The following is a 26,067-nucleotide window of genomic DNA, read 5'->3' as shown; positions in this document are numbered from 1 at the left end:
AAATTATTGAATGAAAAAGCTTCAGTCTCATGGATAACATGATTTTTCTCCATATATTTCCTCTCTCCAGTAAAAATCATTTATGCTGCCATCATTATTATCCTTAGCATCATCTTTCAGTGAATGTCCATCTACAAATTCATTAACTTTTTTGAGACAAATCACTGGCATCCTAATCTTCTGATTCCCATGAAAGACTCACTTTCAAGACACAATTGCAGCTGCCCCACACTGCCAGTTACTGTATCATACACGTCTTAAAATTCTGTAATCAGCATCCACCAGGTGCCGTATCGCATTCAGCACACCACAGTCAGTCAATACAGACATCCCCAAACACACCAAGGCTGGTTTTGTCAAATGTTTTATTGAGTGTAGACATCTGGAGTACTGTAAAACATGCATTATCTGTAGATTCAAAAAGGAGCAAGCCACATTGTCCTCACTGTCAAACGTGTCAGGCTTGGCATACATGATGGAGATTAATGAAGTATCATGAGAGTAATATGGTTCCCGAAAAGCTTCTACAATTTGGAGTAGGGTCTTAATCGTTTGAAATGCAAAGCTGTTCACATTTAGTGAACTTGCATGTTTGCTGGAGGTGCCATATTTTAATTCAAAACAAACAAGAATAATTTCACTGGGGGGAAGGGAGGTTCCCTAGGTAGAAACTGTATGCTTTTTGTTTCCAGATATTCCAATTCCAAATAAAAATTCATATGCTTTTTGAAGCAGCACAGTTCATTTCTGAGTGAACAACATCTGATATTCATTTCTTCTTGGGTTGTTGAGGTGTATTAAATTTAAAGAAGATAATATCTCCATCCTCCACTACATAATTTCTGCCTTGTTGTCTGTATTTTCCAGCAGCCTGTAAATGGAAGAGACAAAAGGAAAAATGGTTATTTCATTAGACATTTTATAGTACTTTTGAAATGGCAATTATTTAAATACATTTTGGTAAAGAGACAGTAATACTTCAGCTTCAGACAGTCACAATACAGACAGTTTGATGTCACTTGGTCTGACATACATAGAAAATATATATAAAAGTAATTTAGCCTCCACTGGATCTATAGTGCTTAAAATGCACCTGCATTATACAGCGGTAGAGCCTGGCAAGATAAAGGACACTAAAACGGTTCCATTTTTTTTTTCTTTTTTCAATTTGGCTTTCTTTTCCTTCATCTGAAAACCCTGCAGAAGGCAAACAGTGGCGGCAGGAATGTAAAGCAGGGTTGCTGGAAAGGGCACTCAGCATCAGTCCGTACCATGGCCGCCAGACAGGAGGGTCCTGTCACCACTGACCACGGGGACACCCTGCAAAAGCCACAGCTGTGCCCGACTGGGGCTGCGAGTGGGGCTCTCTTGTCTGCTTGTGTCACATAATGAAGGGCTGAGGAGCACAAAATGCAGGCTCAGCTCTTGTGTCAGAAATTTCCTTTAGAAGGCGTTGGCTTCAGAAGGACAGATACAAGAGCCGATAGGCTGTGAAACCAGGATACAGGAAAAGGTGTATGGACCAAAGACATGAAAAGAAAATTCATTATTAAAATGCTGAACTTGAGGATAGCAGAAAATAGGCAAGGAATCTATTAAATATCAGTACTTTCTGCATTAGAATTTATTATTATATTTTTCTACTGTTATCTCACCGTAATTAAACCCAGTATTACAGAGGCTGTGGCATTAGGCCTGACAGGCTGGGCGGGAGGTGGTCTGTGGAAGCATTTATCTTGAAAAGTGTCTACAATATGGAAAAGTTGAGAGCTTCTGCTTCAGTTCAATAACCATTCCTGTTTTGAAGTTTTCTCTTGCAGGAGAAAGTGCTTCCATGCAAGACCTCACTGTGCCATTATTCTCAATGACACTATCACAGTGGTGGCATGCTAAGATCCCATTACAGGAAAGCTGTTAACTAATGACCTTAGTTGCTGTAGAACAGATCAGATTAATGGTACACAGTTAACTTAGACACCTTTCTTTCACAAAACCTGCTCTGTAAAGCAACCCATTTCCCCACATTGCTGCCTAGAAATTTAGAGGCTCAATAACCTTGTTGCTGCCATTCCTTATTTAAATGTGGTTCCCAGTGATGCTAGCCTATGGAAAACTGCAGCTAAGATAGCCCCAACAATAAATATATACTGAAACAGTAACTGACCTTACCCTACATGATATTACGGATACATAAGAAATAGTACTTTGCAAATGTTTTCCTATTTCTTTCCACTGGATATCTGTTTAGACTGTAAAAGGTTTCCTTTCAAGTTCTTTCCTTTGAAGACTCTAATAATCCTTAAAGTCAAGAGTAATTAGACAAATTGCTGGCATAAATACTAATAAAACAGTGCTGTAAAGATCATCAGAAAATGTAAGCTGCTAACGGGTACAAAAACATTTTACAGTTGAATACATTTATTACTCACAAATATCTGTAATAAAAACTGTCCTCCACAAAGTAACACAACAGATTTTTTTATAACAGTAGTGCATATTACCAATGTGGCATAAACTTCTTTAATTAAATACATTTTGATATACTAATGTAAGTTTATGTATTTTTGTTACCAGTTTACAGTTAATTAAAAGTGACAGTGTTCCTTTAAATTCTCTAGAGACCATTTAATCCATTTCCATTGCTATCAGAAACACTGGTTGAAAAAATCAATACCCATTTGTGAATCTTGAGTATGTATTAAACAAGACACGTCTAACCAGTTCATTTGCACTTGAAAGCAGCCATCTGTAGAAGCCAGCTTTGCCTAAGCAGATATGATTGCTAATAATGTGATATCCCTGTAGACTACAAAGCCCACACAGAGCTATTCAGTGTATAGTTCACAGCACTGGCATTAAATTAGTTATGCTGTATTGGTGTTAAACACACACAAAATCAAACTTAAAAATCGATCAACTTGATAACATACAAAGCAAGCAACTCCCATTACCACTGTTATTTAAGATGACTCCTAAAAGCACCTAAATTCAATTTTGAAATTTACCAGCAATATAAAAGTAATTAGTATTGTCTAAGGCATGAAACATTGTATTAAATGCAAATTAGAAAAGACCAGAGGAATATGACACTTTATTCTAAGAACAAGGTATTTTCCAAACCTTGATTTTAAAAGTGAGTAACAAATGCAAATCTGCTTGTTTTACAGCTTTGTCATAACAAGAAAAATTTAATCATTAAATATGATTTGAGTATGGAAGTTTAATTTTTAGAATCTCACATTGTGAAAAGCAAATAAAAATATACAAGCAAACTACTGATTAATTTAATAGGTGTTAACTGATGCAGCCTCTCAGGGAAAACACTCATATTTGAGCATCAAAAACTGATGGTGGCAAAATTTGAATCTGTTACGTAAAGGGGTTTCTGACTGCAGAATATTAGATTTATTTATAGCTGTGGTTTCCCTTTACAACTACAACTCTACTTCCCTTTTCATAAAGCAGTTCACATGCTGCAATGAACCAATTATATGGGATTTTTTTTCCCTCACTTCCTGGGGTTCAAACAAACCTATTAAAGTCCTGCTGCTCAGTATGATCTTCCTTAGTGATACCACTGAGAATAGCCTGAATTTGAAATCATAGTTTTGCATACCTTTCAAGCTATCAAATAGCAAACAATAAAGCTGAACCTTTTAAATTCTTTAACACATTATTGTGTGTAGGAACCTTCAAATACTGAGATTGAGTAAATCAAACTAATGTGCTTTGTAATTGCAATTTCATAAAATACAAATCTTAAGAAAACGTCAAAAATGCCAAACGAGAAATCAAATGTGTATGAAATAAAGGTAAGCTTTTCTGCTTAAAGAAGGAGGAAATAATGCATTAGCAACACAGAGAACAGCTATCCTTATGACATTTTTTTGCCATGTACAAGTTCATTTCATACTTAATAATGTCAAATCAGATACAATTTATCAGCTCTAAAAGGGCACAACTTTGGGCACCCGAGCAGTCTCTGCCCTCTAGTGTTGAGAAAGCAGATGAAACTCTTCTCAATACAAGTGTCACCACAAAGAAGCGTATGCTCAAGGAAGAAAGTTGTCCATTAAATATCTTTACTGCCTATTCAGCACATAGTAGCCACCCTGAACGACCAAAGTATGGCATGGAATTTTTGAGTGAGACATCAAAGGGCAATTGAATAAAATACTGAAATGGTAAATTTTAAGATCCTAATTATGTTTATCAGAACCTAGAAGTGGGACCCACTAATCCTGAAAAAAGGGTACAGTTTTATAATATAGTATTTTCTTAGGCTCATGACATTTTTAATACCTTTATTCAAAACAACAGAACACATTTTTAGAAGAAACAGATTTTTCTATGTTTCATGTTTCGTTTTAGAAGTGATTAAAAAAAATCTCTCTCATCTTAAAAATCTGATTTTTCAAAAACAAGTCAGTTTTAAAGCTTATTAAATTCTGAACACAAATATGTAAACAGAGAGAAAAACACCCCGGCACATTAGCATAATGTTTGATCTTAGTGCTGACATGTAGTCCATGCACTGTTAGATCCTGGATACTGAAACAGTTGCATTCCTGTCCAGTAAGTTGGTGCATTTGAACTCATTCTTGAGTAAAAGATGGAAATGGATTTTGGTCTATTGCTAGAAGTGACTGAAGATTCACTCAGCATTAAGAACTTTTTTCTAGTGAAAAATCAGATTTGAAATGGAAAAACGGCACATCTGGAGGGAGAAGAAAAAGATGGGGAGCTCACCTTGACAGCAGCCTCTGAACCTCCTTCTTTAAAATCTTCATATTTCATTACTTCAGCCATAATGAATCCCTTTTCAAAATCTGTGTGAATCTTCCCTGCTGCCTGAGGAGCCTTCGTCCCTTTCTGTCAAAGGAAAGACCAGAAGAAAATTAATTGCCTTTAAGAAGATTGATTGCAGGAAAGAGGTTTCTCCTTTTTTATATGCTTTCAGGTTCTGCTGAAACTTTGTTTCATATCAGCTAAAATGTCACACATGCAGCCAGGCGATCCTCAATACTGGGACACGGTGCCTTCCTCACAGATAAACCAACCAACATTAAAGAACAGCAGCTTTGTTTTTCCTAATAGGTATCACCAGCACTATTGATTTTAGAAGCAATGACTGTTTTGTTGTGAGATTCGCTTCGACCCCTAGCTTTCTAAATAGAAAGTGAGGAAGATTTTTAAATAACTTTAAAAAATCTGAATTACTCAAGACTTTCACTAACATCCAAATAATTTCAATTACAGATAACATACATGGTGAACAACGATTGCAATGAAAAATGACGTTTGGATGTCAAGCCATACACATTAACTTATTTTTATTTCAGAATAATTTTAGTAAGCCTGATATAGAACAAACTGAGCATTCTTACCAAAACATCAACAACTGAATCACTAAAAAATAAAAAAAATCACAGACAACAAGCTGATACTTTAAGTTTATGCAACAGAGGAGAATGCATTATAGCTGTATGCTTTAAATTACAAGGACATACATTCTGTGCACATACAACCATGGAGAGAAATTTGAGCAATAATGGTGACCTAAAGGCTGCTTAATAAAGCATGTTAAAGTGCTAAGGAGTCTGACACTGTAAAGCACAGTTTTTACAATAAAAGATGTATTGGGTTAATATGGCTACTCACTGATGCTTACCTGACTAAATATCTTTGCACATTAAATCAAAGATACTCACAATCAGTCTTAAGATAAACCAGCTTTCAAATTCTCTAATAAAGAGCAAGCACTTCTCCTACTGAAAACAGTGAAATTTCACAATGTGCTTTTAAAAACTATGGCAGGAATCAGAACGACAAAACTCCTGATTTTATATTATTTTGGTCGCTATTTCAGGGACTTTAGCAAGCAGTTATCATGTAAACAGAGATGAGAAGAAAAAGCTAGAAAAATCCCACACATGCTTATAAGAAAATAAGTTTAATGTGCTAAAACACAAACACAAACATCTGTAGCAGTACTATTAAAAATATAAATTTACAGGAAATTATGTTGATTAATGAAAACAAATTAATTCCAGTGAATGAAATTAAATACAGCACTGAAACTCATTGCACAGCCCTGAATACACTGATGCAAAAAACAGAAGCTCAAAGACTGAACTGCACCTCCAAAAGTTGACACTGTTGTAATTTTTAAGGTAAGAGCTTGCAACTGTACACGTTCCAAAATATATTTTCAATACTGATTTTTATATGACAATATATTTACATTCAAAGGCAAACCACTACAGCTCAGCTCTTACTGTCCTCTGGGAATAAATTAGTTGATGTCTGTGGCTATAACCATTCTACATCAATATTTAAAATACATAATATCATTTTAAGCATTATGTAAGTTCCCAGATAAACTTATAAAACAACCAAAATAAACTAGGTCTAAATACTAAAGTCAGTAAAAGAACTGAATTACTGCACACTGATTTTAGGATTTGGAGCCCAACTGTGTATCCACGAGGAATATAATGACGTTATATTGCTTTTATTGCTGAAAATGTAATCCCAGCAAAGCACAGGAGGAATGAACCATCCGCAACCCAAACAAACTTAGTGAATACAAAATGAAAAGCAACATCAATTTCACTGCAGACAAACCCAGTCACACAGATTAAGCAAGCACAATACTGGTACGTCTTATCTCTGACCACAGGAGGAGGGTAGACAGATTCTACAGGATGAAGAAATTCAGACTATGTAATAGGCAGAATCAATTGTTACCTGCCTCAATCAATGCAGCTCCACTTTCACTGTTCAGCAGCTCACAAATAATTAAAGTTATCCTGGACAAAAACCTCATCTGTAATGACTAGCTAACCGCCACCATGACAAACTTCAAAGTCAGTGATATCAATCTGAATTCAATAGTGTGGAACTGGATATAGCTGATGAATAAGTATGAATCTTACCCTGATGGTCCATGCACGCACTTCATCTGGGCCTGCAGTGAAAAAGTATTCTAGTTGGAGTGCTGCATATCCAGCCTTAATGATCTTTGCTAAAGCACTGAAAAAAAAAAAAAGGAGGAAGGAATCCAATTCATTCAGCATATACACATAAAACAGCTAAATGTGCCAAGTAATCAATTTACATGGAAAGACATCACATACTTTGAAGATACCAGGTCTACTTTTAAACAGTGCAATAATTGCAGTAACCCTTCACTTTGAACTCTTTTCAGAGGAACTACTTTTTTACTGCAAAATCATAAAGATAGTATTTTGATTTGTTTATTTGGCAGGCTACAGAAACATGGGATAAATATAAATCACCCTAGCAGGCAGCACTGTTGTCTCATGCAATTTTCAGGACTCCAGGTCATGAAAGCATATCTGTTTGACTGAAATTCAATACTGAAACAATTTATTATAGTTCTTCAGAAAATTATGGCAAAATTTTCTGCACTGTCCTTACTCCCCATGGATGACGAAACAGTTTTGGTGATCGTTCCTTCTCAAAAATATACATAACTAATACCTATGTTATAATTAAAACACTGTACAGAGATGACAGATGACAGTTAAAAACTTAATTTAAAATAAATCTTTTCACTCTGTCTCATGGTAAAGAAAGGAGAAGATTCTCTCTTTATAATGGTAATTACTCTGTCATTTATTATTCTATCAGCGCAAGCAATTAAATTACTGCAAGGAAATAGTTGATAATAAAGTGTAGGGAAAATGAATGCTAATTAACCTTTGTGTCATGTTCTCTTCCAGATACTTCTGTTTCTCCTCAGCACTCATATCTTGCAACTTGAGTTCCAAGGCCCCACTAAAAGGAATGACCAAAGCACCCGGGTCATGCTTGTCCACCCACTCTTTAATTTTTATCAACCTGTAGACAACAAAGGGCACAACATTATCTTGTAGTGCATGCATGGCTGTACCACATTCATTATTATCAAGTAGCACATACATATTCATAAGAATTGCACGGATTTATGATGCCATCTTTTTGTGTATTGCTTTCCAAGGTCAAGGCATTAACAGGCAGCAATTGCTTCAGGTGTACTCCATTAACATTTCACTGTTTCTTGGTTTCTGTTTGGCATTTCATCTATCAGAAATAGGCATAATTTGGGACAATAGCTAGGTGTTTGGTAGAGGTTAAATACTTGCAATCTAAAAGGTGAATAAAACTTTCTGAGAGAAAAAATGTACTTCCAAAAATTATATTTATCAAATGTGGGAAAACTGAGGTCCTTCAGTTTTTCCTCATTTTTTTTAATTAAAAAAAAAACCAAACCCAAAAAAAAACCCCAAAAAATCCAACAAGAAACCCCCCCCCAAAAAAAATCTCAGTAGCTAAGACTAAGACTGCTGATATTAGCAAACAGAAAAGAACACTACACTCCTACATAGCAAGCTGCACCTGCTTTTTCTGTGTACTGATCTTGGAGTATGCCATAGCTGATGGCATGTTTCTACTTGTTTTTCCCACCTTTCTACTGTTATCCCAGGACAAAGCTTCTGGCTACTATACGATTACTATTTTTAGATAACAAAAAAAATTCCTATTCATCTTCAATAACTGTCAGCATTTACAACATTTGCTGTTCATCATTTTTTTTAGTTGAATGAAACAACAAATTCACAGCTACAAACTTATGGAGTTAGTTTTTGAATGTTAATTACCCTACTAAAGTTAACAAAACTGGCAGCCTCCCAGCAGCCAAAAGGGCCAACCATGTCCTGGGGTGCACCAGGCACAGCATCGCCAGCCAGGCAAGGGACGTGATTGATCGTCCCACTCTGCTCTGCACTTGTGCGGCCTCACCTCGAGTGCTCAGGGCAGTTTTGGTGCCACAATGTCAGAAGGTTATAAAGCCCTTAGAGAGTGTCCAGAGGAGGGCAAGAGTGATGGTGAAGGGCCTTGAGGGGAAGCTGTGTGAGGAGCGGCTGAAGGCACTGTGTCTGTTCAGCCTGGAGGAGACTGAGGGGAGACCTCACAGCAGTCACAGTTTCCTTGTGAGGGGAAGAGGAGGGGCAGCACTGATCTCTCTGGTGACCAGTGATAGGACCCAAGGTTATAGCCTGAAGTGGTGTCAGGGGAGGTTTAGGTCAGGTGTTCAAAAAAGTTTCTTCACCCAGATGGACAATTCTCTCAGGCACATGGTGTGACTCTTGGGAATGTTCTGTGCAGGGTCAGGAGCTGGACTCAATGGTCCTTGTAGGTCCCTTCCGAATCAGAATATTCTGTGATTCTGTGAAAACTCTGGAGTAGTAGATGGTGTTTAAAAAAATCTTTAAGCACCAGCATCATATTCATGACTCCAAGTATTTATTGTAAGTTTAAGGGAGACATTTGTAAACTACCTGGGAGGACTTCACTACTGTTAATAGAACACCATTTCTAAATGGGTATGAATGGTAAGAATGACAGCTCTATGCTCAGCAAGCAAACACAGGAGCCATGGGAATACTTCCTGTACAAGAATAATCAAATTACAAAACACAACACTTTGGGTGCCAGCAATGTTCCAGACCTGAAGCACCCACTATACAGCACAGGGCTTTATACTTGCTGAGTTCTTTTTCTTAGTCCTGCTAATCTGCAAGATTTAGACTAAGATTTTAGCTGCTATTATACTAAAGTGCTTTGAAACTGTGGCCTGCAAACCTTTAAATAATCAATGCAAATGTCACTTCAGAAAAAAATGAACTGAACCACAAGTTCATCAACACACATTTGTCAAAGAAAATAGCAGGGGATCAGAGCTATTATGAGATTAAGTGCATGGCCGACTGAGTAGGGTTTTAGATGGGACAATGAACATAGAAGTTCACTCAACAGTTTTCACACGTTTGTTATATAAGGCTGGTCTTCTATCATTTACTTATGTAAATACCCCATCAGTGTTTTTCAATCCTCATTATACTAATCTTTTCTTGCCTCCAGTTATCCAGTGAAAACATAGTCTGGTATCCAGGACTGATACTGAAACACTATTGCCTTCAGAATCATCTGAACTGAAAATCACAATTAAGGTGTGTTTCTCAATGTGACATCTGACATTTAATAGCATTTCTAAAACTAACATTTGTAGTTAACTAATTTATTTTGGCAAACAAATTGGGTATTGAAGTTCAGAAGTAATAAATAAAAAATAAGTTTTACAGAAAATCTCAAAATGAATCTACAATTCATAAGTGTACTTCAACATATGTGCATACCTTTTTTTTAAGGAATTATTTAACACTGGTCTCTAATTAAATAATGTGCCAAGTGAAGAAAGATGTAATGAAACATGTTAACTTGAAAAAGTGAAATGAGTATGGAAGTAATGTCAAAAATTGGATTCAAATTCTGTTTGGTAAATATGGTCATCATAACTAATAAACTAAGAACTATTGTGGAACAACAAGATAAGAAATAATTACTTTGGCTAAAACACCAATTCAGAATAATAATAGTCTTAGACTGTCATTTTAACAGCTTTTCTATTGAGTCCTTAGAGGGATTATTTGCATTCCTCAGGTATTCTATTGTACGATTCAGATGAATAAAGACTTACAAATCATTCCTCTACCGCCAGTGTGAGACTTTGATCCAGTGAATACACCATTGTACCTTAACTATAATTGGCAAAAAACCTGACAGTGTAGAGCATCACAAGCTTAATAACAAAGGAGAATATCTCAAAGTGTTGACAGATGATCTTCATAATGCAGGAGCAGAGCTGGTACATTTTAGCAATAAATGAGCACTGAGGTCTAAAGGTCTCTGAAGTGACTGACATCAGACCTGCTACAGCCTCACTAAAAGAATAAGGTACCGATCCCACTCTGTACAGACAGTCAGGTTCTCTGCCCGAGTCTTTTACTTTTGTGACTTTCAGTGCCACAGGAATTGCTAAAAAGTACCAAGGAATTCACCTAAATGTGATCAATAAAGAAAACAAACAAAAAAGTAAACACTCAAATATAAATATATTTTGAATTCACGTTTTCTGCAAAGCAGAATGCTTAACTAATAATCAATAAAATAACAGTGCATGTTTGCCTTCCTGTTAGGGATAACCAAGTGTGCCAAACAGAACAAAATTATCTTAACAAATGGTAACAATTAATGTCAAAGTCTGTTTCATTTGAGCACATAATTTTTCCAAAGAAAATTATGTATGTCTGTAAAAGGACAGCAACAGCACACTCATTTTGGGCCTTTGTTAAGATAAGTAAATTCTGGAGTATCTTTCTGTTATTTCATGCTATCCTTGAAAATGAATAATGAAGAGTATTGAATTTTATGCTTAAAGACTTTTGACACTTAAAAACCACCACCACACACTAAAATGTAACAAAATGAAAAGTAAAAAAACCAAAAAGTAGAACTGGCAGCACCAATGACTGTGATTAACAGCTGAAACTACTTTAAGAAACAAGGAACTGCTCCAGATGAAAACCCTTCTTAACAAAGTAAACCAAAAACTAAGTGAAAACAGTGTAGCAGCATGGGATTTCTGTGACATCCAACAGACTTTCCCTACTGGAGTAGCTTGGTTCCTTCCTCCCTTCCCTGTGGAGAGAAGTGTGCCAACAGCAGCTACAGAGGGGTTCCTCAATTGAAGTCTGACTGATGCCAGAAAACAGACAAAATATATTTTCTGGGAAAAAAATGCAGCCTCAAGAGACAGTAAGATATCCATTCATTCTGTGATGGCAAGCAGAAAAGCATATTATGACTGTGTAAAAGCCTGACACAAGAACAAAACCAAGGCAAGTGCAAAACCAGACCTCATCAACTTGCAAGTGAAGGCAGCACTCAAAATTCTTATCAGGGAAAACACTGAAGAGAAATTCAGATGCTCATTTCTACTAAACACCGTGACTGTTGTTTGATAAGGACATAAGGAATATCAGCAGCATTATCAGCATATCTAGTAAACCAGAGGTGCCAGCAAGTGCAGATGGATCAGGACAACTACCAGAGTTAACTCCTGATCCTAAATCAGGATGCAGAAGACCTTGAAGAAAAGTTTAAAAATGAGGGCACTCACTGAGAAGGCCAATAAGCGAAGAACACCAGAAATGAGAGCTGTACAGAAGGGGGTGCTTTCACTTTAAAATGGTGATGCTTACTGAGGCAGAAAAAACCCCAAAACCTGCAGCCAACCAAAATAAAAAGGTATAAAAGTTGCAGAATGTACATTACCCACAAATCAATATTTGAGAGAGTTTCACATGAGAGATCCAGCTGGGAACAGAGACAGAGTTCAGATGGAAATCTGAACTAGTGATGGAAGAGAGAAGCTGCAGAGAAAGCTTAAGCTCAGTGGACACCTGCAAGACAAGATGATCTGAAAAAATGACCCCTGAGAAGAAAGGTGATTTGTGAAAGTATGCTTTTGTACAAGTAAGACCAAAAAAACCATCTAACTAATGGAAGAGAAACAATTGTTTTTCTGTTCTATACTTGAACTATGAGTGGAAAATAGGAGAAACAAAAGAGAAAGGCAGGGAAAAAGAAAATACCAGGCAGCACAAGAAGAAAAGAAAGAAATGTAGGTAAGATCAAATTGAATGACCAAAATTTACAAAAGACTGAAAAAAAAGATCCAGTCAGGAATGAGAACAAGAGGACTTAGAAATTCCAACAGGCTCTTCCTGTTCGCAGTTCTGGGCAATGCTGATTTTTAAAGGCTTCTAAGCTCAATCTGTTTAGTTCTTGCTCCCTTATTGTTGAAGTTTTCCATAGGTGGAGCGTAACCTTTATTTTAGTTAAACTGAGCCTATAGGCTGTGAACTGAGAATTTATACTCCCTATTTATATCTTAAAAATTTTACATAGTTTTTATTTTGAGCTTTCCTTGTAAGCCACATATTACTTCTAACCTTCAACCCTTTTGTTTGGACTATCTTCAACTGGTCTAAAAGTTTCTGAAAGCACACCTTATCTGATGTGCTTCTCAGAGCTTTCGATGATGATAATAATAGCTTACAAACATTAAAAACAGCTAGAGGATTAACTCATTTTTCAGGTGATTTTCCTGTTTATTAAAACCAGCCTAGGATTTGCTTTTCTGTGACAACACTGCAACATTATCTCATGCTCAGGTTATAACTTTATGTGTGACCCTGTTTGACTAGCTATTCTTAATACTATGTTTGCATAGTTAATTATTCCTGTATAAAATCTTTCTCAGGAGTTGCACTGTTGCTACTTCTTCCTAATTATTTCTTCTATTTATTGAGATGCTCCTAAGTTCTAATTTTGTTCTCCGCATGTATGGGCATCTCCTAGACTGGGAGGTCATCCAGAGATTTAACAAGAGTGCTCACCATCCAGCTCATTAATGGAAATACATAACAGTATTCAACCAGTATTCAAATAATCTGCTTCTGCAGATCTCATCATGAGATATTCTTTGCTTGGAAAGTGTACCACTGATAACCATGCTCTGTGTATTATCTTCCAACCAGTCTTGCACATTCAACTTCCAGTAGTTTACATCTAGCCAGTACTTCCTATCTTGTTTATGAGAATGTTGTAAGGCACTGAAACCTTTAAAGGCTTAATAAAAATCCCAATATGCAGTATATTTTTTTCTCTATATGCAAGACCATTATATTTACCACAAAATATTAGACTCTTCTGACAATCTAGACAAGTAATGAATTGTCAACATGAATCTGTGAAGACAACTGGGTTGCTTTTAGGTAATTAAAAAGTTAAATTGTTCCAACATTTTTCTTGAAATTAAAAGAAAAATCATTGGCTTAAAAATACCTTGTTTCTTCTCTCCTCTTTGTGGATTTCATCTTTTTAAACCTCATCCATGATGAGGTTTCAAATGAAACCACAAATTATCTACAATTATGGTGAGTTAGGCAAGAATTGTTTCTTTTGCCACATCCCAAAACCTTGAGGACCACTAGGTTTAGTTAGTTTGGCAGGATGGGAGAGGAAGACCTAATCTACTAAAGCACCAGTACAGCATGGCACTGTCTAGGTGATGTCCTTCCCTTCTGTTCTGGTAGCATGCACAGACTCCATGGAGATCTGGTCCCACTGTTCTCAGTGCTGTGCACAGATGAGGATATCTACATGTAGTCTTACAGAGACCAGAAACACTCACAGCTTCAGCAAGCTTTCATTCCAAATTTCTGCAATTAACAAAGGATGGGATAGTAAAAATAACAGACCATATGTATATAATGTCTCTGTATACCAGAAATGGTCTGTAGCAGAAGTGAGGAAGGGGAAGAGGAAAGCACAGGTGGTTGTCACTCCCCTGTTTTGGAGCACTGTGCTCTAACTCTGTATTGCTACCTGCCTTTCTCTGAGTATCCCTTTCTTCTTGCATTACATAAAGAGAAAGGATGACTAAACAGGAAAACATTAAGAAGTAAAAAGGTACCTTCATCCTCACCATGCTAAGTTTTCTATGAAGATGACAAATCTACAGAAGGTTTGGGAGTACCTGTTACAGAACTTGGCAACCACGTCTTAAATCATCCGTGATGCTTATAAGTTTATTTTTTCATTCCCTGTTCCCAGCTGGCCAGATGAAACACAGCAATCCTTCAATTTCAAAAAGCCCTTCCCCACCCCTCACCTGCAAATGCTTTCTAGTAACAGTTCAGAACAAAAGCACTGCCTCCACACACTGGGCTGCTCTCTGGCCAAGAGCCTCCTCTCAACCCCTCAGGATAAGAGCCTGAGGAACTCGGCACTGCATTTACTCTGCACATCCTGAATGCTTTAAGCTCCTCAATACCTTCCCATAGTTCAATGTCCATATCACCTCCAGTACTTAGTTACTGCATCCACCTGGACCTTACAGGAGGCAAAAACGTGGAGAACCCATGTCACATGTAAGATATCACTCCCATCTCCTAACACAGATTGACTTGAGCCCTGAAAGAGGAAGTTAAAAAGCCCTTAAAATTCTTTACCTTTCAGGGACTAGCCACACATCCCATGATCACAGGAATCTTATGACAGAATGGGTACATAAAGTATCTAATTCTACCAGATCCAGATTTTACATTTTTGAATTTCATTGTAATTTCAACATAAACTGTATCAAAAAAAGAATCATAGAGGTTCCTGACCATCACTGTCTTTTGACATTTATTATAGATGGGTTTATAACTTCTTACCATTCTCCTTTGAAATGTAAGTAATCCCAGGTTCTCTGCCTCATGTGTCAAAGCAAGTTCTTCCAAAGCCTTGATCTCTATCATGGCCATTATCTTAAATCCCCAATAATTCTGCAAAATCATTGTTATATGGGGTGACTAATATTGCACCTACTATTTCATTCAAGTTGCATCCCATATTTTCAGGAAACATTTTCAGAACCTGGACATGAACTTCTCATCCCACTCCTTACCCATCCAGATGTTACACTTGCTTTTCTGCTACCAGCTGCAGCACATGGAGCAGGGCCCCTACCAGCACTCCCTTTAGGCATACTCAAGCTGTTCACCAACAAAAATAATCCAGTAAAAAAGCAGCTTCTGGAGGGAGAATTTAGTTCTTTCATAGCCTCCCTCTCCAGACAAGATGGACCAGTTCACTTTACCATCCTTAGAAATGGAAGTGCCAATATAACTGAAGGGTGCTACAGGAACAGGTGAAGACTACTAAGAGCAGGATGTCTTAAGTTAGCCTACCACATCAAAAACTCCAATGCCATGGAGCCAAGTTCAGCCAGGAATTTCATTATTTATTATTGAAGAATGCTTATAAATGGCAGGACTCCTGAGCAAAGGAGACAAGAGAATTAAAAAAATCAAAGCAACATTCTGAAAATCCCTATCAAAGCACTTTATGCCCTCAAGATATATTTCTCTTAACAAACTAACATAACATGGTAGTAGCAGAGGGTTCTCAGTTTACCTGGTCTAGAGAGCCACCCAGAGACATTGGCTGTTTAATGGGATGCTGAAAACACATAAGGACACAATGCTTCACTTACAAATTTTTGTGTATGATCAACCACTTTTTGAATATATTTCATATAACAACTTGGCTTAACTGACATGAAACGTTTTTGGTTTGCAAGATGTGGGAGCTGTGAAAGAAATACCACCAGAGAACATGAAACTGTAAATCAAGTACAGACAGTAGTTAATGGAGAAAATATTTCTGTATCTAGGAGAAATAAAGCATGCATAACAGAAAAGTAAAGTTCATTGCCTAAAACCACTTTGAATTAAAAATTATCAAGATGGTAGAAAAACAAAGAACAAAAATAATCCAGGATGACTTTTTCTTCTGATATACATACATAGAGAGAGAAAGAGCTCCAGTAAGAAAATGGTTTTTCAGTACGTTATACAGCTTATATAATCTAACAAAAGGTTGGTCAAGGTAACCCTATTTTAAACATCTGTAAGAAGCATCATTCATGAAGAATAAAGATCTTAAAATCCATTTTTAAAACATTCATTTCTGATCTAATTTTCAAGACTGTAGTAATAGCTCTACAGAAATTACGGCTCCCACTAAGGCAATTAAAATCAATTATAAATTGGTATCACAACCAAATCAATTATGACTTAAGCAATAAGGTACTACACTGTCACTGTGGCACCTGCTGGCACATGAAAGGCTTACAGTCTCTCATTCTCCTTGGTCTGCCAATTGTGAACACTGTCTTAACTAAAAAGACAAAAAAGAGATGGCTGTTGCAAAGATCAAGAACAGTCAAGACTGAACTACTGATGAACCCACATAACACCAGAGACTGCAACAAACTGTGCATATTACATTTCCTAGTTATGGGTACAGGAAGTCCTACTTAAGGACATATACTTTGGACCAGAAAGATGCTTTTAAAGTCACATCTTGTTATACTTCCTGCTATCATTTATAAAATGCATAGATTAGAACAGTTATCTTGAAACTTGTAACAAAATAATTTCACAATTACTTGTTCATAAATTATAGCAGAAGGAGCAAATCTCAGTCAAAGGACTTCCATGCAAATTGATGATGACTGAGATACTATCACAGATTAGTAGGAGTTCCTATTCCATTGCCAGGCTTATGCTATAGCATGATAATTTCAAGTTTTGTATCTTGACAGGACTTCTTTATGTCACATGGAAAACTGTTCTTGAGAGTCCTGTACAAAGTAAGACAATTCATATCAGTGCTACTACAGTAAAGTCTCAAATATACAAACTCATAAAAAGTTGTGAGCCATTCATAAATAGAGTACTGACAAAAAAAACCCCCAAAGATGTCATGCCTTAACAAGAGAAAATTTACATGAACTATACAATGGACAACAAAATTTTAAATTTATTAGTTTTATTATTTTAAAATTTATTTTATTCTTTAATTCTTTTGTATCCTATGTCAATGCAAGCAAATATCAAGCCATACTTCCAGCAAAAAAATAACATCTACATAAAAATCCCATGAAAGGAAAGAAATATATACAAACTATACTTGAAATAAGACACTATAAAGACTAATTGGCAATATATTTCTCTATTGTTAATTTAAAATCCTGCAATGGGTAACACAAATGCAGACTATGACCTTGTTAGTTTTGGCTTTCACTGAAGTCACACAAAAATTTAATGAAACCCAAATAAACTGGGTCAGTATATTTCCCCCTACTACTGTTACTGAAATATCCTCTCCTTCTCACAAAATATAGGGGAAAATGCCTTCTCCTCACTTCTCCAGAACTATACTGTGTGATCTTAATTGCAGAGCCTCACCAGACCAAAGAATTCATATGAATATTCTCTTCCTCTATCAGTTGCTAAAAATTACTATGAGTATTAAAATTGCAAGAGGCAAATATTACTACAATAAGAATATTTGATTTAAAATAATAAAACCTGCTTATTCCTCCTGCACCCTTGGGCCATTAACCACTACTTACTCATATTTTGTGATCACACAATACTACAGTTCTATGTTTTAAGAAACAATTTTAATGAGATGAGTAAAAAGAATCATGAAAGCTGTTGACACTGGGCTAAGTTGTGGGTTTTCTGATGACAGAAAGACCAAATTTGCTATTAGGCTGGAATATGCTACTCAGTAAAAGAGAAACTAACTTTGGTATTTATCCAGAGAAAGAACATCCCGAAAACTCTCAATAGAACAACAGAAGTATTTAGTTGAATGGTTAATACCCAACCTAGAGCAACTCATAGAATACAAGGCTTTATTTCAGACCCCTGACTTAGATACCTAATCTTGCTCTGTTCCCTATACAGTTAATGAAGTAGGAGGTTCTTCTGAGGGCAATTCAGAGTACTTAAATTAGGGCTCCCTTTCTCATTTTCTTCTTAAAGCATGTCCCCTCTACTCTTTTCAAAGGCTGCTTTAGAAACTAACCCTCACCTTATATGCCTAAGACACATAAAATTACTTGTTGTGCCTCAGTCTTGCCTCCTGCTGATAAACTTTCCCAAAATAATGTCTAATAAATATAGCATCATATACTGTACTGTCATATGAACATGCTCTTGTCTGAGTAAAACACTAAATGAGTTCAGGATTTCACAGTGTGCAGAGATGCCTTGTATGAAATGTATTTCACTAATTTGAAAAGCTGTCACAAAAATGTTCAATTCCACAGACACAGTCTGTTTACCTGTCTAAACTATGGTGAAATGAAAAAAAATTAACAATGTCTGAATCATCTACTAAAACATACTTGTCCTAGGGGAGCAGTAACTTTGATTTTTTTCAGAAGCCAGAATAAGTATCTGGATCAGTGTCATGCTTCATTTATCTGACAGACTAAAGGACCCGTTAGACAGAGGTTTTTAAGGCTGAAAATGGAATGACAAATTTCTGTCAGAAGTAAATAATCTTACTCTGTGGGTGAGTGTGCACAAAACATTTTTATTTGCAAGTACAAAACTAAAATTTGATTTATTATAAAACTGTTAAGTTTACCTATCTTGATTTTTGACCAGTTATGGGATTAGGAAGCATTCAACACCCTCAGCAATTTCTACAATTAAAAACCAATTTGACTGAAAAGAACCCCACCTTGAAGTTACAGTGCTCTGTGGTATGCTTTACCCTAACAAACACCACCACTAACAGTAAGATCAAAAAGTCAAACCTAAAAAGCAAGCTACTTTTATTTTTGTGACTTGGCCCAGAAACTATTTTTCAATAGAAAGTCAGAACATAAGCCCAAAAACATACTAATTCATGTTCAGTCTCTTCTGAGTAAAGAGAAGGCTCCATGTGTGGTGGCAAACATGATAGTTGTCAACATAAATGAAAATGTTCATGAATAAAAAACAGGCTGTTATAAAGAGCTAATTATAATATTACTATCAATTGCTAGCTTGCACTTGCAAATCTTTCATATCATATAAATGCATTGTTTTTGACGTTTCTCTGTAGCTAAACATCACATCATTTCACTTTTTCAAAGTGTTTCAAACATGCATGGGATATACCATAAGGAATGTGATCTGGTCTACAGTTACACTGAAGAGAAAAACTGTGACATAAACGTGCAGTCAAAAATGTAAAACATTAATCATCTCCCAAGTGAAAAAAAAAAAAATCTAGACTTCTCACAGCCTCTATAAAATTATTCCACTTTCTGGATATTCATTCTGGCTATCCAAAACAGCAGTTGAAAACACTTCATCCAATTATGCGAGTGATAACTAAAATAATCCATACGTCCAAAAGCACTACTGACATTGTGAATTATTCAACTTGTGTCCAGATGCTTTCTTATAATTAGAAATGCTCTTTGTTTGCTTCAAGCAATCACCTACACTCTTCTAGCACATGCGTTTTGAGGAATGTTTCAGTAACAATGAACATTTCAATGACATTTTCAATGAAAAGCGCTGTTCCTATTTTAATGCTCACATGTTTTCTTCAGTTTTAGAAGCAGCATAGAATTTCAGTTTGGAAAAGACCTGCTCAACAGGGAAGAGCCCTAGTAAGTAACAGATTGTTAAAAGTAGACCTAGCAAAGGAAGAATACTAAAATATCATATTAGGCAATTATTCTGGGACATGATAGTCTATGCATTTCTCCAACAAAGAGTCACTTAATCAACATACACAATGCAATTTTAGTCTTAGTTTGGTTGAGCAATGACACCGCCAAAGACAAAATGATGACAGAAAATAACCTTGGGTAAACACAAGTAATTTGGTTTAAAGTTAAAAATAAAGCATGTCCTGATAAATTTATTCTCACATTGATATATGATTTTCTGTGTGGGAGAAATACATCTATAAAGTATTTGATGGTGTGCTGTGTGTGTACTCATTCAGCTGGAGAAGAAGGGAAAGTGGATTTGTAGAGACTGAGGACTGAGCGATGCACTGGATATGATAACAGGAGAACAAATTTATCTTTTAGGGTACTAAATCAAACTTCACCAGGATTAAGGAATTAGGGAATGATCGTGTTAAATACATTAATGACCTTGACACAAACATTAGTTGCATGCAAATTTTATGTTCAATACAGGAGCAAGAGACATTTTCCTCAAGGAAAGTCATCATCATCATCATCAATTGAAAGTGACATAGAAGGGGGATCACTCTAGGTTAGTGTTCTTCAAAGCAATTTTAAGCCACCAGGATAAATGCAACAGGGAAAAGGCAAATATCATCTACAGATCATACTGGAAATGCTTCCCCCTTTGCTTAACAGTATGCTTTACATCTGCATACAAGGTATTCCTGAAAGCATACGGAACACTACATGCAGCTGTGGTCAGCTAAATTCAGAACAGGTCTAAGATTATCAGAGAGAGGGAAACCTCATGTAAATAACAGAGAGAGAAAATTGATAATGCCTGCTTTAAGTAAGGACAGGAGGTAAACACCAATTAAATAAGATACTATTTAGTCTACAGGAGAAAGCTGCCTGAATCACCAATAAAATAAGCCAGCCATGGAAAAACATAGGCTGGAAATTAGCAGAACATTTTCAACCCAAGGCAGCAGCAAGGTTCTGTGAACTGCCTACCAGTACTAAATGCAGAACAATCAGCTACTGTTAAAAAAAACCCAAAAAAACAAAACCAAGAAAAACAAAAAAACAAACCACAACAAATCACCACCTTAATTAATTTATGGAAGTCATTATACTGTGTAGCTACCAACAATAACTGGTTCTGTACTGAATGCAGAGGAGGGATTACAGTAATTTAGGGATTACCATATAGTTACAAGGAAGCACTACACTTTGTGAATTCAGAAGTACTTAATAAATGCTATGCAGAAATGCACAGGAGGACAAAGAAGTCTCAATTTCATACAAATCAAGTTCCTACATCTTTTGTAAGAACCAATGCCTTCACTGGGAAGAAGGCAGAAAGAATCAACCCCCACATACTTGACTTGGCTAGTGCTGTCCAGCTAACCAGGAGCAGTAGGACTGTCATACTGATGCTACCTGTGTTCAGTGCCTGATCTCACTGCTTTTTAAAGGAGTATAAATTGGGGATCATTGTCATAAGGAAACAAGACTCAAAACTCCTAGACAACCAGACTTCATGAGTTTTGCTCTTCCAAAGTAAAGTGTACATAAAGTCAGAAGTAGTCCATTATACCATACACAGTTACCAGTACCACTCACAAGGACAGCACAGGTAAAGCAGAAGAGGTGGCTGCAGTAGTTGTATCACAGCTTGGCAGTAAGCCATCTCAGAATTTGGACAAAGTACAATTTTTAAAATAGCACTAAAAATAGCACTGGACTTCATTATACTAATTGGTTAAATGAAAAATATTAAGAGTGTTGTAATTTTTAAAGTGTGTAAAAATTTTAAATTAAATTTTCCTACTTGGTACCACACACAGAGATCTAAAAGAGACAAAAGTAATACCCAATCCCTCATCACCAAATCTCCAGGCATGTGCCTTTAACATAAGGCCTTCCTTCTACAGCCCCACATTAGTATCAAGCTTTACTCCAGGAAAAAGGGAATCCCATCATCAGGAGTCTCCCACCTACCCAACCCTACTGCATCCTCAAGAGCAAGCTTGTCCTTTCCATGAAAGTTGGCCATAAAACAGACAACCCTTTGGGGCAGGACACTGATTCTGAAATGCACTGACAACCTTAATTGTGACATTTTCTGACTTTAAAGTGTGTCCCATTACAGCATTAATGTGATCCCATTACATCACTTAATACAGCAGCACATGATTTCCAATTTATAAAAAAGCAACCAATAAACATGCTGAATTCTAAACTCAATGCACTCATTAAATACCCATTACACAAACCTCTCTTTGAGCTAATGGAACTTCAGTGAGCATTTGCCACCCAACAGACTAGAAGCTGTTTTGCTGCAAGGTGTCACAGGTACCTGCTAAGAGAGCAGAAGCAAAAATACCATAGTACCTCTGAATTTCATGCCATGGATTCCAGGGAGAAAAATCTAGTAAGTACAGTCCCTTCTGATCCTTTTCCCTAAAATATGGCCACTTTCCCATCCAACAGTTCTTCACATTCTCTTGTTGACTCTGCCTTCTTCTCCCAGCGTTACTCCCCAGTCTTCAAAGCTTTCCATCCTGGTCCAACAGTTCTTTAGCAAGATATTTCCAAATGTGACCCACAGAACTGACACTTCACTGAATTCACATCTCCCTCCTACTCTTGCTGTGGTCACTCCCACACTCCTACTCCCTTTTATCTCATTTGCAGGGTTACCAGTTCTGGTCCTGGTTACAGACCCACTTCTTGCTCAGCTTCCTTCATGCTTCAACTTACAGAGGTACATCTGAAACACTTCCAAATTCCTGTTAGGTCTGTTCAATTCTTAAATTTAGCAACAGCTATTTCAAAGAAAAATTCCTTGACTACTGTGTATCTCACAGTATTTAGTACCACATTAATCATCTACCACTGTACTTTCTTATAATTTTGTTTAAAAATGAATTGTACAAATACTGACATTTTGAAATTTGTTCTGCACAAATCCAATGCATATTGATGATTTTTCCCAGTAAAAAAAGGACAAAGTAGTTATGTAATAGGCTGAAATAAACAAGGCTCGAGTATAGAACACCGATTTAATAAACAGAAAGAAACAAACAATCCACTGTACAGTTTAAGTACCACAGACAATAAAGATACATACCAGATATATATAGAAATATCTATTATAAAGAAATATTAAATACAAGTCCTCCAGTAAAGTCTAGAAAAGCACAGAATATATAGCTGTACTGTTAGTGCTTCCACTTATGAGATGATATCTTGTCTTTACACAGAAAAAGGACAAAAAAATGGGAATCTAAATATAGCAATCTGAAACATTGAACCCTAACCAATACTTTCCTTGAAACAAAAATTTCTCTCAGAAAAAGATGCAGTTGATAGTTTCTCTAGCACATTCATAGTCATTTTATCTGTTCCTCTGGTAGAAACCTGTGGAACCTGCAACAAGAAATGCCAAGAGTGCAAAAGACTTCATATGACAATATTCTAGTTGAAGCTGTGCATGTCCTCAATTTTGCTTTTCACCACAAAGAAAGCCCAACTATACATTATGAATCAACCAGAAAGAGGACAACTTTTTTTGTATTTTAATATAAATAATGCGAAGCATGGAACTTCACAGCAAGGAGATGCCTAAATCAGAAGCATTTCCTCAGCCCTACAGCAGTTAAAACAGATTACATAATAATCCTTTACAGAGAAAGCTCTTATTGAATTTGAAAAAAAAAAAACTTCTATGTTGCAATTTTCAGAAAAGCACCATGCTAAAAATGCATTCCACTCATTCAGAAGCAACCCAGATTCAGTACTATAGAAGCTAAAGGTACTGCTCAATGCAATGCAATGATTCATAGTTTCTCTAATAGGAAGATTCAGCAGTTTTCAGATGAGACCTTTATTCCCTCTCTGAATAAATGATGCCTGAAATTTTTATTCTTGTTCTAATGGAATTTCAATGGCCTTCACTGCAAATCTACTGGAAATTTTCGCATATTAAGTGGAAAAAATTAAATGATGTTAACCACATTTTAATGTGATTAAGGCTGACAGGGTCATTATTTCTGCTAATCACTCAGTTTAAAAAGCTCAAACAAAACTTTGTAACAGCCAACGTTTTTTCTGTTTTTCTGTACGTCTACTGTAGTTGAGAATTAAAGCCACTACTGAATATGAAGCACAGCATATATCATAAAAGGATATATCAAATCTTTGCTGCAATTTGTACATGGATTTCACAGTAACTTAAAATTTTAAAAAAGGGGGGGGAATCATTCTTTCAGAATGTATAGCCCTTTACTTCTTTTGTCTTCCTCAATCAATAGACAAAATAGACCAAGGGAACATTTCTTTTCCCATAGGTCATATTTGCTAGTGAACAAGAGAAAACATTTCTGCATGTCTTTACTGTGAACCAAAAGATATGTGTAATCACAGAAAATAATTTCTTACAGTGTGTCTGTTAGACTGCAATAAGGAGTTCTGCTTATTACCATTTAGGTTGGCGTAAGCTGGAAAATGGGCATAAAGAAGTAGAACAAAATGAGAGCAAAGATTACATAGTTTTCAGACTGTCTTGTAGTCCACTCGCATGGAAGACCAACAATAGGACAGAAAATTAAGGAGACCGCCGTTCTGGTCACGGGCTCAGCTGGAGAGGCACAGCCTTAGAGCCAGACCCCTTGCTCAAAGGTTTGGGACCGACAGCAGTGACTCTCAATGGAGCAACTCCTTAAGACCACAGAAGCTTTAAGGATGACTGAATGGGGCAGAAGGACTTCACTTAAAGAACAGACCTAAGTTTTGTCTTGTTCATACAACCAGAAGAAGGGATATGTTGTTTGTGGGATTTTGCTTCTTTCTGCCTGCTTAATAATTAATACCACCCTCTGTGAATCATCATTTCTGGATGACCTGTACCTCTCATGCCATGTTATCTCTTTCCTCACAACCTCTAAATTTACAGATCATTAAAAAAAGGTGGGGGGGAAAGCATTTCAGCATCCATATTCATTTTTTTTTACGTAAATAACTTGCTTATACTTTGGTTACTTTAGAAGAGAAAAAAAGTGCAGACAGACTGATTCACATTGATCATTCCCATATGGTTTAATAGATACATTTCAACCTTACTGAATCACTAAAAACCGCTTCTTGAATTACAAAAAACAATTTTTAAAAAAATAGTAAACAAGATCATTACCTTATTAACCTTAGGGTATGTGAAAATTATCTGAAGACTGTTTTATTTCCTTCCCATTCCTTGGCAAAGTATCTGAACACCGGGATTCTTAGATCTACTTTATGATTACAACAAAAAAATGCTGAGAAAAAAAGATGGTAATTAATTATAACACAAGTCTTTTCATATAAAGACTTGACTTCTACTTTACCTTTTCATATCTCACATGTACTAACTGTATTTCAACAACCAGCAGCTTTTTTTCCTAACAAACATTTACTTCACACCCGAGTACTTTCCATAACAGGACAAATGTCCAACGACATTAGGTGACTTACCATCAAGGAACAAACTACATTAACATCAATACATTACAGCTGTAGTTTGTGGTGCTCTCAAAAAGAAACGTTATTGGCATTGTTGCACTTTCTAGTTTTAGTGTGAAGCCATGCACTAGTGCATCAACTAACAACCCCACAGAATTCTTGTGCTCATCTAAGAAGAGACCCTGCTGAATGTCCTAATGCATCTTATTGTGAATCTTCAGCAAATAAAACTTCATGTATGAGCTCATGATGTGCTTTGCTGCTGGAAAGTCACAGGCTCTGTGGGAAGCTTTTTATCTTCCCAGCAGTCAGTTCTCTGAGAACATCAGTGCAGCTACTGTAGTTACCTGTAGATTACTTGTATTTTCTCACATCTGTGTCCAGCAATCTAAACCATGATGATAAAGGGTCATTAGGTTTTGAGTGAGGAAGGGGATGGACTAGACAATTTGCTCTGATAAGCTCCTTGTTGCGAGTGCCAGTTTAGAATGTGAAATGCGGGGTTATGCACATTCTCAACTCAAACGCAAGCGCTCTCAGAGCACCAATTAAAAATCATACTCAGCCCATCTCAAACTACATGAACACATCTTACCTGAAATTTTTAC

The 26,067-nt window shown here is 36.4% G+C and overlaps 1 protein-coding gene across 6 annotated transcripts in view; it reads right to left on the bottom strand.

Moving 5' to 3' along the window:
- Window positions 1-348: 348 nt before the first annotated feature.
- OLA1 (Obg like ATPase 1) overlaps window positions 349-26,067 on the bottom strand; it is a 128,346-nt gene continuing 102,627 nt past the window's right edge. For all 6 annotated transcript variants that reach the window (XM_086897818.1, XM_086897819.1, XM_086897822.1 and 3 more), the window contains 4 exons: window positions 7,726-7,866; window positions 6,939-7,035; window positions 4,750-4,872; window positions 349-871 (listed from right to left, as the gene is read on the bottom strand). In XM_086897818.1, coding sequence (XP_086753944.1) covers window positions 770-871; window positions 4,750-4,872; window positions 6,939-7,035; window positions 7,726-7,866 — 463 coding nt within the window. In that variant the 3' untranslated portion in view covers window positions 349-769. The remainder of the gene's footprint in view (window positions 872-4,749; window positions 4,873-6,938; window positions 7,036-7,725; window positions 7,867-26,067) is intronic.

This window comes from Cyanistes caeruleus, chromosome 7 (genome assembly GCF_971803275.1).
Source record: "Cyanistes caeruleus chromosome 7, bCyaCae1.hap1.1, whole genome shotgun sequence".
Taxonomy (NCBI): domain Eukaryota; kingdom Metazoa; phylum Chordata; class Aves; order Passeriformes; family Paridae; genus Cyanistes; species Cyanistes caeruleus.
The sequence above is the reverse complement of the archived record's forward strand: the minus strand, read 5'-3'. Positions and strand labels throughout refer to the sequence as shown.